The sequence below is a fragment of the Aristolochia californica genome, unplaced genomic scaffold (genome assembly GCF_029961685.1).
Source record: "Aristolochia californica isolate CCGP_79_NKW_82.1479 unplaced genomic scaffold, dmAriCali1.0.hap1 SCAF_8, whole genome shotgun sequence".
Classification (NCBI taxonomy): Eukaryota; Viridiplantae; Streptophyta; class Magnoliopsida; order Piperales; family Aristolochiaceae; genus Aristolochia; species Aristolochia californica.
Genome location: NW_027182279.1, coordinates 5,329,202 through 5,347,971, shown reverse-complemented (window position 1 = coordinate 5,347,971; position 18,770 = coordinate 5,329,202). Strand labels below are relative to the sequence as shown.

Sequence of the window (18,770 nt, the reverse complement as noted above, 5' to 3'; positions counted from 1 at the left end):
ACTTCATGTTCCTACCTCTTCTCGCGCTTTCATGTTTTCCCTTACTCCCATTTACCCATATCACTGTATAATGTAAGCTGTAAAATCAACTTATAAAGTCAATCTCTATAATTCTAAAATAGTATCATCAACTTTTGAAAAAGGGCATGAGCCAAAACATCAATGAAAAATCTCAAATAATGGCTTGAAATATTTGTTTTGAGATATTAATAAAAATTTTAAGTTACTTCAGATTTTTATGGTCTATTATGGCTGGATTAAGGTTTCAAATTTTCCCTTGCAATATTCTAAGCTACCTATATTCGGACATGCTCGATCGTTTGAAGATTTGAACGTTGGTGTTGTTTCTACTTCTGGGGCTTGTTCAAATATTCAAATCCTTCAACCTATTATGCTCCAACTCTTCTGCTTGGGTGCTTTTAGTCGAACACATTTATTGTTTTAACATTTCACTTTTCTCTAGGGATATGAATTGCTTCACATGGTCAAATAGTGTTGAAGAGCATATATGAAAGAGTCTTACATGACTCTCATAATAAGAAGTCTCAAAGCAAGAATTAATATGTTGGAATTTTATAGGAATCTCACAGGAGGAGTCTCACTGAAGAGTATCAATTAAATATGTTTTATTTATATTAGTCTTTTATTTATGTTCAATTATTGAATTGTAATAAGACTTATCTTTTAGTATTTAACTTTGGGTATAAATGGGATAATGGTAGTTTAACTGTAATTGGATTCTACTAGTTACCAATATTATAAATAGAGGCTCATTGTACTCAAATGAAATCAAGTCAAAAAAGGTTTTCACTTTTACAGAAATTCAACATGGTATTATAGTGGGTTCTATGAGTTGACTCAATCAACCCACAAAAATAATATGATCCTTTTCTAATGTACCATCTCTAGTTTTGGTTCGTTTTCTATATTTTCTTTCTTTCATGTCCCAGTACTTGATGTTTTCTTAGTATCCACACCTTCATACTGAACTTTTCATATTAAAAATTATATATTGACAAAAATATTTTCGAGTCTACTTTCCAAAACAAAGAATTTTGGCAATCAAAGTTTTCTACAAAGAGAAATCAATATTTGAAGCAACAAAAGTTAGACTACAAGAAAGGTTCGAGCAGCAACAAAAAGCTTCAACTTTTTAGGCATTTTATGCCATCAAGAACAAGAGTTAATATAAAGAATTATATGTTAAAAGATATATCTATCAGTTTATTTTTTTGCTTGTTAAACCAATTCTCAATCTAAGTTTCCTAGAGGGAGATATCAATATTGGAAAAGTCCAAGCTCAAGACAACCAAAGACGAAAGAGTACTCAGTCAAATTATAGAGGTAGATATCTATCAAATTCTTTCTCCAAAAAGAATTATATTTTATGAAGAAATTTTATACTTGAACTAAAGATATCAAAGTTTAGTTTCAAAAGGAGAAAAATTCATGTCAATCTGATCTATACGTAAGGAGATACTTGCATTATAGTCGGCAACCGTTAAGCTAAAACTGAAAAAAAAATAAAGAGGTCATAAAAAATTCAATAATGAAGCTTTTTATGTCAAATTAAGTATCAAATTAAACCTCTTTGAGTCCAGATTCTTAAGTAATAAACATTTTGTGATTCTGATCTTTATTGTGGGAGATATTGATATCAGAGTACTAAAGGTCAGTTTTGTCAAAAATCTCTCATTTTTTCCTATTTTTTCTCCAATTATCTCTCTAAACATTGGCATGAATTGAGTTTCCTTTTCTCCTAGAATCCTAGTTTTTTAGCTAAATTTCTCTTCTAATCAAAGAGTTTGGTTAGAAGTAGAAGAAAAAGTACAAGAAAGAGGTATGTTACACATGATTTGGTAAATTTATGTGACCAAAATATTTAAGAAAGGGGGAGAACTAATGATGAAGATTTAACATCTATGAAAAAAATTTAGCCAATAAAGATTGAAGACCAAGATTGAAGACGAGGAATCATTTTCATATTGCAAGTTGAAAATTATAAACTCCAACTTGAAGGGGAATGTTGAAGATCAGATATGGAAGAGTCTTACATAACTCTCACAATAAGAAGTTTCATAGAGCAAGAGTTAATATGGTGGAGTTTTATAGGTGTCTCACAAGAAGAGATCTCATAGAAGAGTCTCAGTTAAAAGTTTTTTAGTTATGTTAATCTTTTATTTATGTTTAATTGTTCAATTGTTCTAGGACTTATCTTTTAGTGTTTAACTTTGAGTGTAACTGGGAAAAGGGTAATTTAATTATAATTGGATTCTACTGGTTTTCTCTATTACAAATAGAGACTCATTGTACTCAAATTACATCAAATCAATGAAGTTTTTCACTTTTCAAAATATTCAACAAATGGTGCCTTCGATAGGCCATCTACCTTTCTAGAATGCTCTTTTCATGTTTGTTCTATGCAAATGTTCACTTTATTTAGACAACATTCTTGTCTGGGAGCTTTCTATATCTCTTATTTACTCAAATAGTGGTCTTGTTCAAAGGATCTCCTTTGCTAGAAGTTTTTTTGTTTCTCTCCAATGCTCTAGCATTGTCTTGTTCAATCATTTGTCTTTTCAACAACATTTTTTTGGTGTAGTTTTTCAAAACAACCTATTTATTTGAAAAATCATCTTATTTAGACAAGAGTCTGGGAGCTTTCTATATCTCTTATTTACTCAAATAGTGGTCTTGTTCAAAGGATCTCCTTTGCTAGAAGTTTTTTTGTTTCTCTCCAATGCTCTAGCATTGTCTTGTTCAATCATTTGTCTTTTCAACAACATTTTTTTGGTGTAATTTTTCAAAACAACCTATTTATTTGAACAATCATCTAAGATTCTTGTTCTATTAAGTAAACTTTGTTCAAATAGCCTCAATATTCAAACATCAACACTACTTATCTTTCTTTTGATTTTTTATGTATTTAAAAATCCTTCATTCTACACAATTAGTTTGAAATGTTTATTATCATCAAAACCACATAGTAGAGATCTTGATACCAACAAACTCTTATTCTCCAGCCTTAATTACCTCAGAAAGCTAATAACAAAGGAAACAAAAGTAGAAAATAAAATAACCACAACCTCCTTGAATATAACTTTAAGTGCTTTACTACACCTCTTTTAAAAGACCCAAGAAACAGTAATGTTGCTAAGTATCACCTAACTCGCTCAATATGAGATTCAACTCAATGTATATTCTAAGAAGTATTGGAGTGGACTCATTTTAAGCTAATATTCATGACATCTTAGTAGTCAACTAAATTGCACTAGAGTAGACTCAACCTCCCTCTTAAAACAAAGGGACCTCAACTTGTAGTTGTGGTAGTCTGACTCATACTTTTAGCCATGTTAATTGAGTCATCAAGGAGCCAAGACATGTGTACAGTAAAAAGTTTTTCTATGTTTTTAAAAATACCTTACATACTAAAAAAAATTTCATTTGAAGTTGTTAAACATTCTTTTTATATGCCTAAAACAAGAAAGTTTACCAATTATTGATTACATAATGTCAAATTGTGATTCTTTGACCAATTATGGAAAATAGCGAAATGTTAACTTTTAGGTGAAAATCCCCTATTTTTGGTTTGATATTATTAGTTCAGTTTGACTCTTCTTTCTATTACCCAACTATAACATTTTGAAAGTGCATAACATAGTATTCCACTACAAGTAACATAATTATTCTTTATTGCTTAATATAATCGTATTGTATCTATGCATGATATCATTACCAAAGAATGGAAATTATACTTCTGAATCCACGTGAACACAGCATAGCTTAGTATTTATACTTTGCTATTTGATTCAATAACCAAAAATCTATAACCAATGACATAGAATCCTACAAGAATTAGAGAAATATGTAAAAAAAAAAAAAAAAAAAGGACCATGGATCCCCATGATTTTGAATTAACAAAACCCAATTCCAACTAATGAGTCCAAATGAGTTTTTCTTTATTTTTTTTTCTCTTCAACCCATGGCATGCCTAGGAGTCTTTCGGATTGTCTTAGGGTTGTGATCATATCATACACAAGCACAACGACTTTGCAGCAAATTAAGAATGAAGCTTCAAGAGTAACCACACGATGGGCATCGGCCATTAAAGACTACTATGATGAAGATAATAATAAAGTAAATGTCAGGATAATTACTTTCATGTACCAGTTGCCACTAGGACCACTGTTGAAAAATCAGTACAAAGGCAATTTGGTCATTTTATCTTTATCTTTATTTATGTCTTGATGTTATCTTCTTTTGTATGTCCAACTATGTCTATGGACCAAGTTTGTAAGGACGACACGTAGAGTAGGAGATATAGAAATATTAGGGTTTTCACTTAAGTAAGGGCATGTGTGTAATTGTGCTTAAATTTTATTGTAAATAGAGGTTGAAAGGTGATAATGACCTTACTTAGTCCAGATCTGATAGAATGTACTTAAAGGGCAAGAAAAAGTTGAAATTTATTAAGGATGACCCTCTTGTCCCTCAAGATAATGATTGGGAAGCTAAAGACAATCAAACGATGACTTGGATTGTCAACAACATGGAATCTACTATCAAAAGTCAAATTATAAACTTTGAAATTGCCAAAGTTATGTGGCTATCTTTAGAAGCTCTTTATGGACAAGAGAGCAATCTTTCTAGATTTTACGAGCTATACAAATTTCATCGACTTGAAATGGGGTAATATGACTGTAATAAAATATTGTAGTTCTTTTTTGAGTATTTGATAGGAGATCAATGTCTTTCATCCATTTACTACGGATGAACAGGAAATCAGAAAACAGCAAAGTCAGCTCCTAGTGGCAAATTTTCTAGATGGTTTGGGTGCTGAATTTGATTACATAAAGGCACAAGTTCTAGTCTTTGATGAAGAATCCAACCTCACTACTACCTTTAATAGGGTAATGAGAGCTAAAAAGACCGGTGTGCCTTAACTTGTGAAAGATACAAAAGTGGGTGAAGTTATTGCCCTTAATACATCAGCTACAACATCAAGTTCCAATAAGAAGTCCAAATGACACAAAGGGACTTGCAAAGGCAGAGGCAAAGAGAACTTAGGTAGAGAACGATGCAGAGAAAATGGCAAATTTGAGTGCAAGTGTGTTCACTGTGGACACACAAATCACTACTCGGATAGATGTTGGATAAAGTTTTGGAAGCCTACGTGAGCAAATACTATTACACACGAGAGTACAACCCCAAGTTCTGAAACTACAACATCAGGCCTACCTGGTGCTTCAGATGAATTAAAACAATTAATCCAACAACAACAACAGATTTCATAATGTATGGCATAGTTATCTATTCTTTTTGCATCCTTGCCTCATACTACTCCTCCCACTGGTATGTATGCATTCTCAGTATCTCATCTTGGGTGCTTGATTTTGGAACCACAAAACACATGTCCAGCATGTCTTCACTATTTTCTGACTTAAAAGAGTCACTCTTCGTTAACCATGATAACCTTGTTGATGGATCAATTTCACCAGTACAAGCAGTGAGAAATGTTACCCTTGCTCCTTTTCTGTCACCTCAGTCTACATTGTTAGCTCCTAAATTTTCTTTAAATTTGTTGTCCGATAGTGAGGTGGCTAAGTTCATGAATTGTTTTTTAACCTTTTATCCTACTTATTATGTCTTCCAGGATCTCGTGAAGAGGAAGATGATTGGTTTTGCATGCACAACACAGTTGATTCACCTTCTCAATGGCATCTAAGATTCAGTCATCCATCACCTACAAAACTGCTTCAAGTAGTTCTAGACTTTCCTTCTTGTATTACTTTTCAGTGCGAGTCATGTCAACTAAGTAAGAATCACCGGGCTCCTTTCCTATTTCATCTCATAAGAAAAGTAAACTATTTGAGCTTATCCACTCAAATGTCTGGGATCCTTGTCTTGTGACTAGTCAATTTGGTTATAGGTATTTTATTTTATTTATTAATGATTTTAGTAGATGCTCTTGGATTTTTCTCATGCGAGAAAAATCTGAAGCCTTTGATGTATTTCAAATGTTTTATAATGAAATAAAGAATCAGTTTGCAGCTTCAATCAATATCTTACATACAAATAATGACCTTGAATTTATGACTTGTAAATTTGATTCCTTTTGTCAGTCACAAGGAATTATTTATCAGACTTCTTGTGTGTTCACTCCACAACAAAATAGAATTGTTGAACATAAGAATCGTCACTTACTTGAGGTAGCTCATACTATATTAATTCATATAAATGTCCTCAAGCCATATTGGGGTGATGTTGTTCTTACTGCATGGTTTCTAATAAATAGAATGTTGTCTTCTGCTCTCAATGGCAAGATTCTTGTTCAAATTGTATTACCTACAGCACCTCCTTTCCTTGACCTTGTGTTTTGGGTGTGTTTGTTTTGCATATATCTTTAATCCCTCTAAGGATAAATTATCTCTTCACTCTATTAAATGTATATTTCTGAGATATCCTCGAATACAAAAAGGGTACAAATGTTATTGTCTATCTATGAGAAAAAAAATTTATATGCAAATATAATCTTCTTCAAGGATGTTTCCTTTTTTGAATCTTCCAAGTTCGCGTGAATTCCTCTTGTGCCTTCTATACTCAGTCTTGTTATTTCTATTCTAGTTGATGAGTGTATTTAGACAACATGTGATGCTACTACTGAGAAATCACTTTATCTCTTTTGATTCCTCTTCTAATAATTATTGTAAGTTTGTTTTGTCCATCTCCACTTGCACTATTCCTTCTTAACAATGCAGGATGCTCTGTTGACTCCTCTTCAAAAGAAAGTCATGGATGTAGAGATGGAAGCACTACTTGATAGAGGGACTAGGGAGTTATGTGATTTACCTCCAAGTATTATTGTTGTTGGTTATCGGTGGGTTTATACTACTAAATATAATTCTAATGGATCTATCTTGTTGCAAAAAGATATACTCCAAACTTTTGGTGTGGATGTTTTTGAAATTTTCTCTAGTTGCCGCTCGTCTTCTATTCGCATATTGATTTATATTATGGTCCATCAAAGTTGGTCTTTGTTTCAACTGGATATTAAATAGGTCTTTTTTATATGGTGAACTTGAGGAAGAAGTCTATATAGAGCAACCTCCCAGATAAGTTGCTCAGCGGAAGAAAGAGAAAGTATGTTGACTCAAGAAAGTTATCTATTGCTTACAATAGAGTCTAAAAGCATGGTTTGAAAATTTTAGTCAAGTCGTTATATCCATGGGATTTCATAGAAGCCACTGTGACCGCTCACTATTTATCATGAAGAGATTGTCTGAGATTATTGTCTTATTAGTATACATAGATGATATCATCCTATCAAGGAGTGATAGATTAGGTAGTGAAAAAGTGAAGTCCCATTTGGTGAATCACTTTGAGACTAAAGATTTGGGTCAACCAAAAAACTTTTTAGGTATTGAAGTTACAAGAAGCAATGAGGGAATAACTTTGACTCAAAGGAAATATATCATTGATATGCTTCAAGAGTATGGACTTATGGGGGCTAAGCCAACTAATACACTTATAGAAGTAGGAATTGATCTTCATGATGATCAAAGTCCAGAGATAAAACAATGTATCAGAGACTAGTTGATAAACTTATTTATGCTATAGTTACTAGATTAGATATCTCATTTGCAGTCAAATCATGGAGCATCCACGTAAGATTCACCTACAGGTCGCATAGAAAATCTTATGATATTTAAAAGGAGACCTAAAAGGAGCACCAAGAAATGGTCTACTTTTTAAGCCTAATAATCACTTGATGATTTGTTTATGTAGGTTCCAAGAGGAAGCTTAGTCAGTTGGAAGAGTAAAATGCAGAATGTTATTGCTCGATCCAGTGTAGAAGTTGAATATAGAGTAATGGCCCACACCGTTAGTGAGCTAATGTGGGTGAAATATGTTATCCATGAATTAGGCTTCTATTAGAAGGATCATATAATTATGTATTGTGATAACCAAGCATCAATCTTCATTGCAAGCAATCCGGTGTTTCATGAGAGGATGAAACACATAGAGGTAGATTGTCATTTCATCCGCAATGCAATAATGAGAAAGGAGGTGACCACTCCATATATTCAGTATGGTGATCAACTTAGCGATATCTTAACTAAAACGTTGGGAAAACATAAATTTCTGAACTTCTATGGAAAATTGAGACTATTCGACATATACTCTCCAGCTTGAGGGGGAGAGTTGAAACATAAATACATAAGAATTTGCTATTTTACTTTATCTTTATTTATATGTCTTGATGTAATCTTGTTTTGTTTGTCCAATTATGTTTATAGACCAAGTTTCATGTAAAGAGGATGTTAGAAGAGTGGGCTCAAGCCCACACGTTGTTAGAAGAGTGGGCTCAACCTCACACGTCCAAGAAAAGTGTTATAAGAGTGGGCTCAAGCTGACACATCTAAGAGGTGGCATATGGGTAAATAAGAAGACTTCTCATAAAGATGGCATGAAGTTGTAAATACTTGTCTTTTTTATGTATCTTCTTTTATAATGTTGTAGCCCTAAAGGGCATTGTAAAAGCTATAAATAGAGGCCTTGGCTATGAGGTAAAACATTCAAGTTCTCTCCTCCTTTTTCCCAAAGTTCATCCAAGCTCTCTCCCTTGGTAGGCGCTCTCCCTCTTCTCCTACATCCAAGCTCTCTCCCTTGGTGATTGATCTTTTGTCTCTCTCTTCTCCTTCTTCTTCTTAGTTTGGTTGAAGTTCTTATCATGGGGATCCTAAATTCCACATGGTATCAGAGCATAGAGTTTAGGATCCCCTTTGATAAAGTATACGAAAAAAAATTATTATGAAGATCTGTCCATGAAGTTACTCATGAAGGAAGGAGTCCAACCATGAAAAAATAAATCATTTCTGGTTATTATTTACACATTTTATTTGCTATATGTTGAACATTTGATCTCTGGATTACATCAAGACAAGATGACGTTCATATGAGAAGTTGTTAAAGTTAATTCCTTGTGTTAAGAAGATGCTATAATCTTGGTCTTTTTTTAGCTAAATTACAAGTTTGATCAAGATTGGTTGTTACAAGTTGTTTTATCAAGATTGATGATTTGAGAAGAGAATGCTTATGTGATGGAAATGATTTGAGCTTCAGTTACTTACATGTGACTTGGCTCGATTTCCTATGAGTTGGAATTCCACGTTGCTTCAAGTCCTCTTATACTTGGTGTTGCTCATGTGGTTTGTTTTCTAGCTGGTGAATCAACATATGGTTAAATTCTAGCATGATGAAAAATCATCTACATGTATCTACTATTTTGTTGCCTTCTCTACTCTCTTGAGTTCCAACACTTGGTTATTTAAGTTAGATTTACCCTATGAGTTGAGATTTAAAAAAGACCTTATTTACTATAAAGGATCTCAATGAAAGCAAATCGTGGTCCTTACAAGTGTTTAGCCACAATTTGAATTTTTGGGTTAAGGCATAAGTTTTCACTCTATCCTTTTGAGATTTTTTTTAAGGATATAAGAGGATTTGATTCATTTCTGGATGGTAACTCCACTTGACATAGGCACGAATTTTTTGATGATTTAGTGCCTAATCTTGTGGATAAGATTTTATATCTCAATTTGCAAGTGACTGATTTGGTACACGAATCCTTGAAGTTTGAATAAGTGGATGTTTTTTTAGAAGATCTTCTCCTATTTGTGTTCTTTGGGACATTCGGATTGACTTATTTGACAGCCTGCATGATTTTAAAGTGACTTCCCACTTTGGTTTTACTCACTCTTAAATTTGGAACTTCTATTATTGATCTTGAGTGTGGTTTTAAGCATTTGTTTACTTCAAGATAGATGTTGGAAATACAAGTAGTAAGAGTAGCATACTCATAATTACTACTATTCCCTTAAGGGGCCTATCAAATTATTTTAATTGATCTCAATCGGTACGAAGGGTTCTTATTATGCATGACCTTCTCGTTCACTTAAACAAACCTTCTCCACCGATTGATGAAGAAGATCTATCCTACCAAGTGGCTTAAGAATGATAATTTAGTTATTAGTTGGCTTATTAATAGTATGGAAGAGTATGCAGCCAACAATGTTGTCAACTTGGAATCAGCCAAAAACATTTGGGACACATTTGCTAAGTTATATTCTAGCACGGCCTCTTTAAAAAAATTGTTTGATGTCTTGCAAAACATGTTAAATACTAAGCAAGGGGACAATATTCATGAGTTTTAGGCTTGGTTTCGGGGTCTCCTTCAAGAGTGGAAGATCACTCAACCATACTCTACCGATATTGCGGTTCAAGAAAGGTAAAGAGAAGCCTTAGCAGCAGCAATCTGTTTAACAAATATCAAGCCCTACCTTGAAGTTGCTAAGACTCAACTTCTTAGCTCCTCCGCACTTCCATCCTTTAATGAATAGTGACACATTTTAGAAGAGGCCGCACAAGGGGTGGTAGAACCGGTCTTACCCACTCTCGCACAGAGCTTTGCATATGCTCCTATTGTGGTGGTCAGAACCACCTTGTGGAAAATTGTTGGAAGCTTCATGGCAAACCAAAATGGGCCATATCTACTCCTGCCTCCGTTAAAATTGATAAGCAGGAAGATAAGGCTGACTCACAACCGGGAAGATGACTCTCACTCCTGAAGACTATGACACATTTCAGAAAATGAAGTCACTTATGGAGTCTTCCCTTACACCTTTACCAACGACTGCTACCACTATTGCTTCAGGTAAGTTTTTTTCCTCTTCCTCCTCTTCATCTTGGATAATAGACTTTGAGGCCTTCGAACATCTCTCAGGTAATAAGCACATGTTCAATTATTTATCTTCGTGTATTCCAAATAATTTTTTTATTATTGCTAATGGTGGCCAAACCAAAGTATTTGGCAAGGGATCATCTTCTATCCCACTTCAAGATGTCCTATTTGTTCCTCAATTCCCTTTAAACTTACTCTCGATAAGTCAACTCACAAAACATCTAAATTGCTCTATCACCTTCTCACCTTCTTCTTGTGTATTTCAAGATCTCATTACGAAGCGGATGATTGGTGGCGGTAATGAAAAAGGGGGCTTGTATTACTTCAACCTGCCTCTGTTAGCTGCACTTCATCCTCTCCATCCGAGGTAAAACTTTGGCACAACCGGTTTGGCCATCCGTCTACACCTTCTCTTCGCCATTTATTTCCCTCTTTAAAGTCTTTATCTACTTTCAATTGTGAGGTTTATCAATTAAGCAAACACCAACGGAGTAGATATTCTCCTCAGTCTAAAACTACAAATGTTGCTCCTTTTTCTCTAGTACATTCTAATGTATGGGGATCTTTGTGTGTCTCTAGTATTTCTCATGTTAAATACTTTGTTACGTTTATTAGTGATTTTACCCAGGTTACTTGGTTATATCTTTTTAAAGAAAGATTTGAAATAATTACTATCTTTAAGGCCTTTCATGCTATGGTATTAACTCAATTTGAAAAGAAAATTCAAATACTTAGGTCTGATAATGCTAAATAATACTTATCTAATGAGTTTCAATTCTTTTGTGAAGGTAATGGCTTTATTCATCAAACATCTCATGACTACACACCTCAATAGAATGGTGTTGCTGAAAGAAAGAACTGTCATCTCCTTGAGGTTGCTCGGGGCCTCCTCTACTCCATGAAAGTACCTTACTTTTATTGGTCACATACCATACCTATAGCCTGTTTTCTTATCAATAAGGTACCTTCAACTGTACGTGATCATAAGACTCCATATTCTGTATTATTTCTTAGTGAAGATCCATTTTCTCTTCCTGTAAAAGTTTTTGGTTGTGTCTGTTTTGTCCATATCACATCTCCTCAGAAAAATAAATTTGCTCCTCGTTCTATGAAGTGCATTTTATTGGGTTACATTCGCACCCAAAAAGGTTATGTCTGTTACAATCCTACCCTTCGGAGGTTACTTGTGTCTCAGGATGTGAACTTTTTTTAGGATACCTCATTCTATTCCTCGAATGATGCTCCTCCAGGTTTGTCATTCCCTCCAACCACTCCTTGTTTATTTGCGCCCTTTAATGCCGATGTCACTCTGGCCCTCGAAGCACCGACCAACACCTCACCTGTGGAATTTTCGGATCCTTCGAGGTAAGTCCTTCCCCTATTCCATTTGGTCCACAGTTTATACTCGGCTCATTGCTCTAAGAAAAGAACATCATTTCTGTACTACTCATCCTATATCCAACTTCTCACAATCATTTGTCTTCTGCATGTTCTCAGTTCCTTGCATCTCTTTCTTCCACCTCTATTCCACAATTCTATCAGGAGGCCCTGCAACATCCCGAATAGAAAGTGGTCATGGATGAGGAAATGCAAGCCTTATATGAAAGTTAGACATAGCACTTAGCACCACTTCTGATAGGTAAGAAACCAATAGGTTGTAAAGGGGTATTTTCTATCAAACATAATCTGAAAGGGTCCATTGCTCGCCATAAGGCCCGCCTTGTCCCTAAAGGGTACACTCAATGTTATGGAGTGGATTATGAGGAGACCTTCCCTCCTGCTGCCAAGTTAAATTCGGTATTTATCCTATTATCGTTTGTCACTAACTCTTCATGGCTTGTCTATCAACTCAATGTAAAAAAAATGCTTTCTTAAATGGTGATATACGCGAAAATATTTATATGATCCAACCACTTAGTTATGTGGTTGAGGGGGAGTCCATATGCAACTTAAAGAAGTCCTTATATGGGCTTAAACAGTCCCCTCGGGTCTGGTTTGATAAATTTAGTCAAATACTACTACGGTTTGGATTTTATCAGTGCTCAGTAAATCATTTGGTATTTTTTAAAGATACCTCAAAAGGAAAGGTATTATTGTTGTGTATGTTGATGATATTTTCTTAACCGGCAATGATACACGTAGCGTACAAAGAGTAAAAACATGATATGTCATGAATTTAAAACTAAAGATCTTGAACATCAAATTATTTTCTAGACATAAAATTTTTTCATTCCAAGTATGGGATAATATTATCTCAGAGGAAGTATGTCTTGGATCTCCTCGAAGAAACGGGAATGATAGGGTGTTGCCCAACTGACAGACCTATGGATGCGAATGTGAAATTATATGCAAATTCTGGAGAAGATATTGATATTGGCAAATATCAAAGACTTGTGAGTAAACTTATCTACCTCACAATAACGAGACCAGACATATCATATGTTATAAGTGTGGTGAGTCAGTATATGCATAAAACACAACTTATCCATTGGCAGGCCTTAGAGAGGATATTGCGATACTAAAAAGGAGCCTAGAAAGAGGATTGCTTTATAAGAAAAATGGTCAATTCAACATAGAAGGTTTCTCAGACGCAGATTGGACTACCACTTTATAAGGGAGAAATTTTAAACGGGTATAATCTCCCTCAAACATGTTTCATCATAAGAGCAAGTAGTGGACATTCTTACTAAACAGGTTATATCTAAGATCATATCCTTTATATGTTGCAAACTGGGTATCTATGATGTTTTCTCTCCTCCTCCAGCTTGAGGGGGAGTGTTAGAAGAGTGGGTTCAAACCCACACGTCCAAGAAAAGTGTTAGAAGAATGAACTCAAGCCTACACATCTAAAAGGTGGCATATGAGTAAATAAGAAGACTTGTTATAAAGATAACATAAAGTTGTAAATATTTGTCTTTTTTTATCTCTTCTTTTATAATATTGTAGACCTAAATGGCATTGTAAAAGTTATAAATAGAAACCTTGCCTAAGAGGTAGAACATTCAAGTTCTCTCCTCCTTTTCCCCAAAGTTCGTCTAAGCTCTCTTCCTTGGTAGGCACTCTCCCTCTTCTCCTCCATCCAAACTCTCTCTCTTGGTGATTAATCTTTTATCTCTCTTCTCCTTCTTCTTCTTAGTTTGGTTGAAATTTTTATCATGGGATCCTAAATTCTACAAAAGACAAGTAGAATAGAAGATATAAAAAAATTATAATTTTCACTTAAGCAAAGACATTTATGTAATTATATACTATAAACGCAAACCATCCTTCACACTCTCATCTCCACCTTCTCTCCCTCTTATTCTCTCTTCAAATCTCTTCTTTCGTTTTTAACAAATATTGGATCTGCAAACATTTTTTCTGTTTTTTTTCTTTTTTATTTTCAATTGTAAATTCTTACAACGAAGTCCTCTTCTTTCTGCAATGGGCTAATATGATGAAGAACACAAATTTTTCACCTGTTAGATACACATTCAAGAGGCTTTCAAACACCCCCCTTTCTTTCTATCCCGCTTATGGGTCGCCAAAAATAATTCATAAAGAAAGTCTGCACAGTCCTCTGCCCAACATAATAGACCACCGCGTCTGCCCAAGCTCAAATCCATGTTATGCATTAAAGATGTCCAAGATAAACATGTCAAACCTAGCCTCAACCTCAAAATGACTAGGTCAAATATATAGCTAGGCCAAGCAACTACTCTTCCACACCTATCATATCAAATAGAATTCTGTGAAAGAACAACTTTTATCGGTCGCTCTGTTGCAACGAGAGGTAATAGCAATGAGGACAGTCTCTTCTATGTAAACGACAACATTAAATGTCACCATTTTGGTATCAAACATTTAACAAAGCGAATATGATGACACTGTCTTTCTATGTAAACAAGAACAGTAAATGTGACCATTTTGGATCAAATGTTCAACAAAGTGAATATGAATTTGAAGTGAACAAATGGCCAACAGAAGCTCTTTGGAAGTTCATAGATCCACCTGAGACCTTGCTGGCCTGTATTCAACTCTCAACAACTAGTTTTCAACCTCTAGAAAATAGGGGTTCCTACTTTCTACAAATTACTTTACACTATACAGGATCAAAAAAAAATATAACAACAAAATAAAATGAGAGAAAGTAAGGTAAACTAGGCCCACAGGTACATGGTAGAAACTTGAAATAAAAATTTAGAGTTCATGCTTGACACGTCCTTTTAGGATACCTGGAACAGGCGGAGATGTGGTCATCTTACTAACAGTGCTGGGCTGTGATGGGTGGGATACCTGTTGTTGATGTATGGCATGCATGTTGGAACTTTCGCCTCCATTAGCAGTGGATTCATGTGCCCCTTCACTTGGAGGCAACTCACAAAAACTCATAGCTTTCAGAACGTAAGCATCATCATGCAGTTCAAATGGCGTACTGCAGAAGAAATTTGAGACAAGTTTGAAGCATTAGAAGAAAACCCTAAAATTATTTACACAAGGATTTAGAAACTAATACCCCAGTCCTACTCATTTAAACCATTTCATAACAAGTAATTACGACTATTGTATTGTTAACAAGATTACCTATTGAAATCAAAGTGAACCAGCTGCATATCTTCTGAGATTTCCACCTCCACAGTAGCATGAGGACGTGTCTGTAGAAATTATTACAATTTCAGTATATACAACAGATATTAGAAACAATTTTCAGCATTTTCATTACATTCTTTAACAAATGACAAATTTAGAGTTTGCTCCTTCTCAAGCACAAAAGACCATGCTGGCCATGAGATAAGGCACAACCACTCCAAGATTCCTCCAATTAGTTTGCACAGTGACAATAAGAAGCATCTTAATCAGTGGTTAAGGCTCTCAACTCCATGAGATGACAACTTCATTGAGAACCACATTTGATAAATCAACAAAAAAATATGTAGTTACTATTGAGAAATGAATGACACATAATGTAGAGTTAATCACACAAGGAATAAAGCAGTAGATGATGAATCGTGAAAAATTTGCGGTCAATCCCCTGGCTATGGTCAAATACAAAAAATAGATATGTTGAACCCTTGATCAAATTTTCGTAATTATTTGCACATTTAATTTTTTTGAGATCTTTAGTATTTGGTACAGAGAACCTATTCTACTCAAGTATATGTGCTTTTATGAGTCTCTGAAAGACTATATTTGTCCTTTCAGTTTAAGAGTTAAGTATTGAAGAGAAGATATGGAAAACTCTTACATGACTCTCACAGTAAGAAGTCTCACAAAGCCAGAATTAATATGGTGGAGTCTTACAAGAAAAAACAGAAGATGGTCTCACAGAAAAGTCTCAGTTTAAAGGTATTTTAGTTATGTTAGTCTTCTATTTATATTGAGTTGTTTAATTATGCTAGGACTTATCTTTACGTGTTAGACTTCAGGTATAATTGGAACAAGGGTACTTTAATTGTAATTGGACTCTATTACTTTCCTCTATTATAAATAGTGGTTCATGTACTCAGATTACAACAAGTCAACGACGTTTTTCTCTTTTCCAAAAATTCAACATGGTATCAGAGCAAGTAGGGCTGGCATCAAGCCGAGCCAAGCCAAGCCCGAACTTACCTATGTTCAAGCCGAGCTTGATTTAAATATTTCGAACTCGAGCTCGAGCCGAGCCGAGCCTCTAGCCTAAAATTGTTATCGAGCTCGAGCCCAATAATTTTACCAAGTTTGAACCGAGCTCGAGCTTCAACATTCATTTAAAACTTTTCAAAAATTATATGTCTCGAGTTCGAGCTCCAACATACATTTAAAATTTTTCAAAAAATACATGTCAAATAAATTGTATATAAAATTATACATACATTTTACATAAAATTGGGCATACATTTTAAATAAAATTGTGCATACATTTTACATAAAATTGGGCATATATTTTACATAAAATTGGGCATGACCTCTACTTAAAATTGGGCATAAGGGTGGCATCGAATCCAACTAAGTTTGAACCTTCCTATGTTCGAGCCGAACTTGATATAAAGATTTCGAACTCGAGCTCGAGCCGACCTAGCCTCGAGCCTAAAATTGTAATCGAGTTCGATCCTAATAATTTTAACCGAGTTCAAGATCGAGCTCTAGCCGAGTTCGTGGTTAACCTACATTTAATACTCTACATAAAATATATGTCAAATAAATTATCTATAAAATTATGCATGCATTTATAAAAAAAGAATGATAGGGGAAGTTCGGGATTGAATCTCGATAATGGATTAGAACCCACCAATATTAATCTTTTTTACCCCAAATATTGTCTAGCTTATTTTGTAATTTTTGAATCTAGCCATAAATTTACTATGGCCTCCTTAGTGCCCCTGATTGAAAATTTATATTCTAGGAAAAACTAGAAATTTTTTTCCTCAGATACATATTTCCAAAAAATGTTTAAATAAAATCCTATTACTATTAGAGACTTACTAGAAAATTACAAGAAATATTTTAAAATTTTCTTAGGAAAGTTAAATGGACCTCTTATTGCCTCATCTAGGGAAATAAATAAAAATTAATAATCAATCTAATATATTACTATACTTATCAATAAATTTTTAATCAAATAAAATGTCAAACACAAAATTGCTATGAAAATTGCCTCATGCTAAAAGTATTATAGCATCAACTGTCAAATACTTATTCAAAAATTTTCTATACGGTTTTCTAGCCCATCTTGGCAAGAAAATCTTACTTAGAAAATTATATAATTTATAATAAGAATTTCTAATTAGAAAAATGTTTCCAAAAAATATGAGACACTAATAGTCCATATATTTCTACTAAAAATGTCTTTTTAACATTTATTGAAAAAACCACTAATAGTCTCTAGAAACGTATTTCTACTAAAATGTCTTTTCAATTTCTTCAAGAGCCATGGGGAAGGGACAAAAAGTTTTTTTTTTTTTTACTTGTTTTTTATCTCGCACGTGTGACTTTCACACGTGCGAAATCATCATCACGCGGGGGGGGGGGGGGAGAAATTATTTCTCCCAACTTAGGTAACTCTCTCGGGACTCTGGTTTTCCGCCAAGACGACGCAGAGCGAAGGCGTGGCACCGGCGAGGATCTGTCGTAGGCGACGGCGATGGAAGCGGCAGCGACGAAAACAGAGGCGAAGAAATTGAAGGAAGAGGAAGAAATCAGAGGGAAGGGGATGTAGCGGCCAGCGAGGAGCTGTCAACGGCAACAGAGGCGGCCAGAGCGGAGAACGGGAGGGGCACGCCCCCCCCCCCCCCCCCCCCCCCGCAACTCACGAACACATTAACGAGCCGGCTCACGAGCTTTCAAGTCGAACCTTGATTTGGTCGAGATCGGCTTGTTAACTCAAACGAGCAATATCTGGATCTCGAACCGAATCGAACCGAGCCTAGCTCTAGCCGGCTCGGTTCGAAGCCACCCCTAAGAGCAGGTTCTGTGACTTGACTCGGTCAACCCACAAAGATATTGTGATTCTTTTTTTATCTATCATCTCTAGTAGTTTAAGTTCGTATTTATCTTTTTTCTCTCTTTTGAATTCTAATACCCATTGTTTTGTTGGCGTTCGTACTTCCATAAGGAGTTTTTCATATAACAAATTATATATTGACGAAAAGATATTTGAGTCTACTTTTCAAGGCAATTGGAGTTTTTTACAAAAAGAAATCGATATTTGAAGCAGCAAAAATCAGAATACAAAACAAGTTCAAGTAGCAGTAGATTCTTTCTTCCTTTCTAATTTCATTATTTTTTCTTTCTTCTTTCTTTCTATCTTTCTTTTTGTATCCTTTCTATCCTTTCTCTTCCATGTTTTTTCTTCTTTCTTTTTATATTTCGTCTTTCTTTTTTTCTTTCTTGAGCTGTCTTATGCCATCAAGAATGAGACTTTACAGGGAGAACTATATATCCAAAGAAAAACCTTTCCTATTATCTCTCCGGGCATTGACGTGATTTGAGTTTCCTTTTTCTCCTAAAATCCGAGTTTTTAAGCCAAATTTGTCTTCTACTCGGAGAGTTTTGGTCTAACTTAATCACTTCA

The 18,770-nt window shown here is 34.6% G+C and overlaps 1 protein-coding gene across 2 annotated transcripts in view; it reads right to left on the bottom strand.

Moving 5' to 3' along the window:
• The window catches only part of LOC137938815 (transcription factor-like protein DPB), a 30,877-nt gene continuing 12,107 nt past the window's right edge, over positions 1–18,770 (bottom strand). The window contains exons 8-10 of one of the 2 annotated variants that reach the window (XM_068783861.1): positions 15,305–15,375; positions 14,956–15,155; positions 1–77 (exon numbers count right to left, since the gene is read on the bottom strand). In XM_068783861.1, coding sequence (XP_068639962.1) covers positions 61–77; positions 14,956–15,155; positions 15,305–15,375 — 288 coding nt within the window. In that variant the 3' untranslated portion in view covers positions 1–60. Of the gene's footprint in view, positions 78–14,599; positions 15,156–15,304; positions 15,376–18,770 lie in introns of those variants that run through there. The other variant, XM_068783860.1, reaches the window with a different exon arrangement.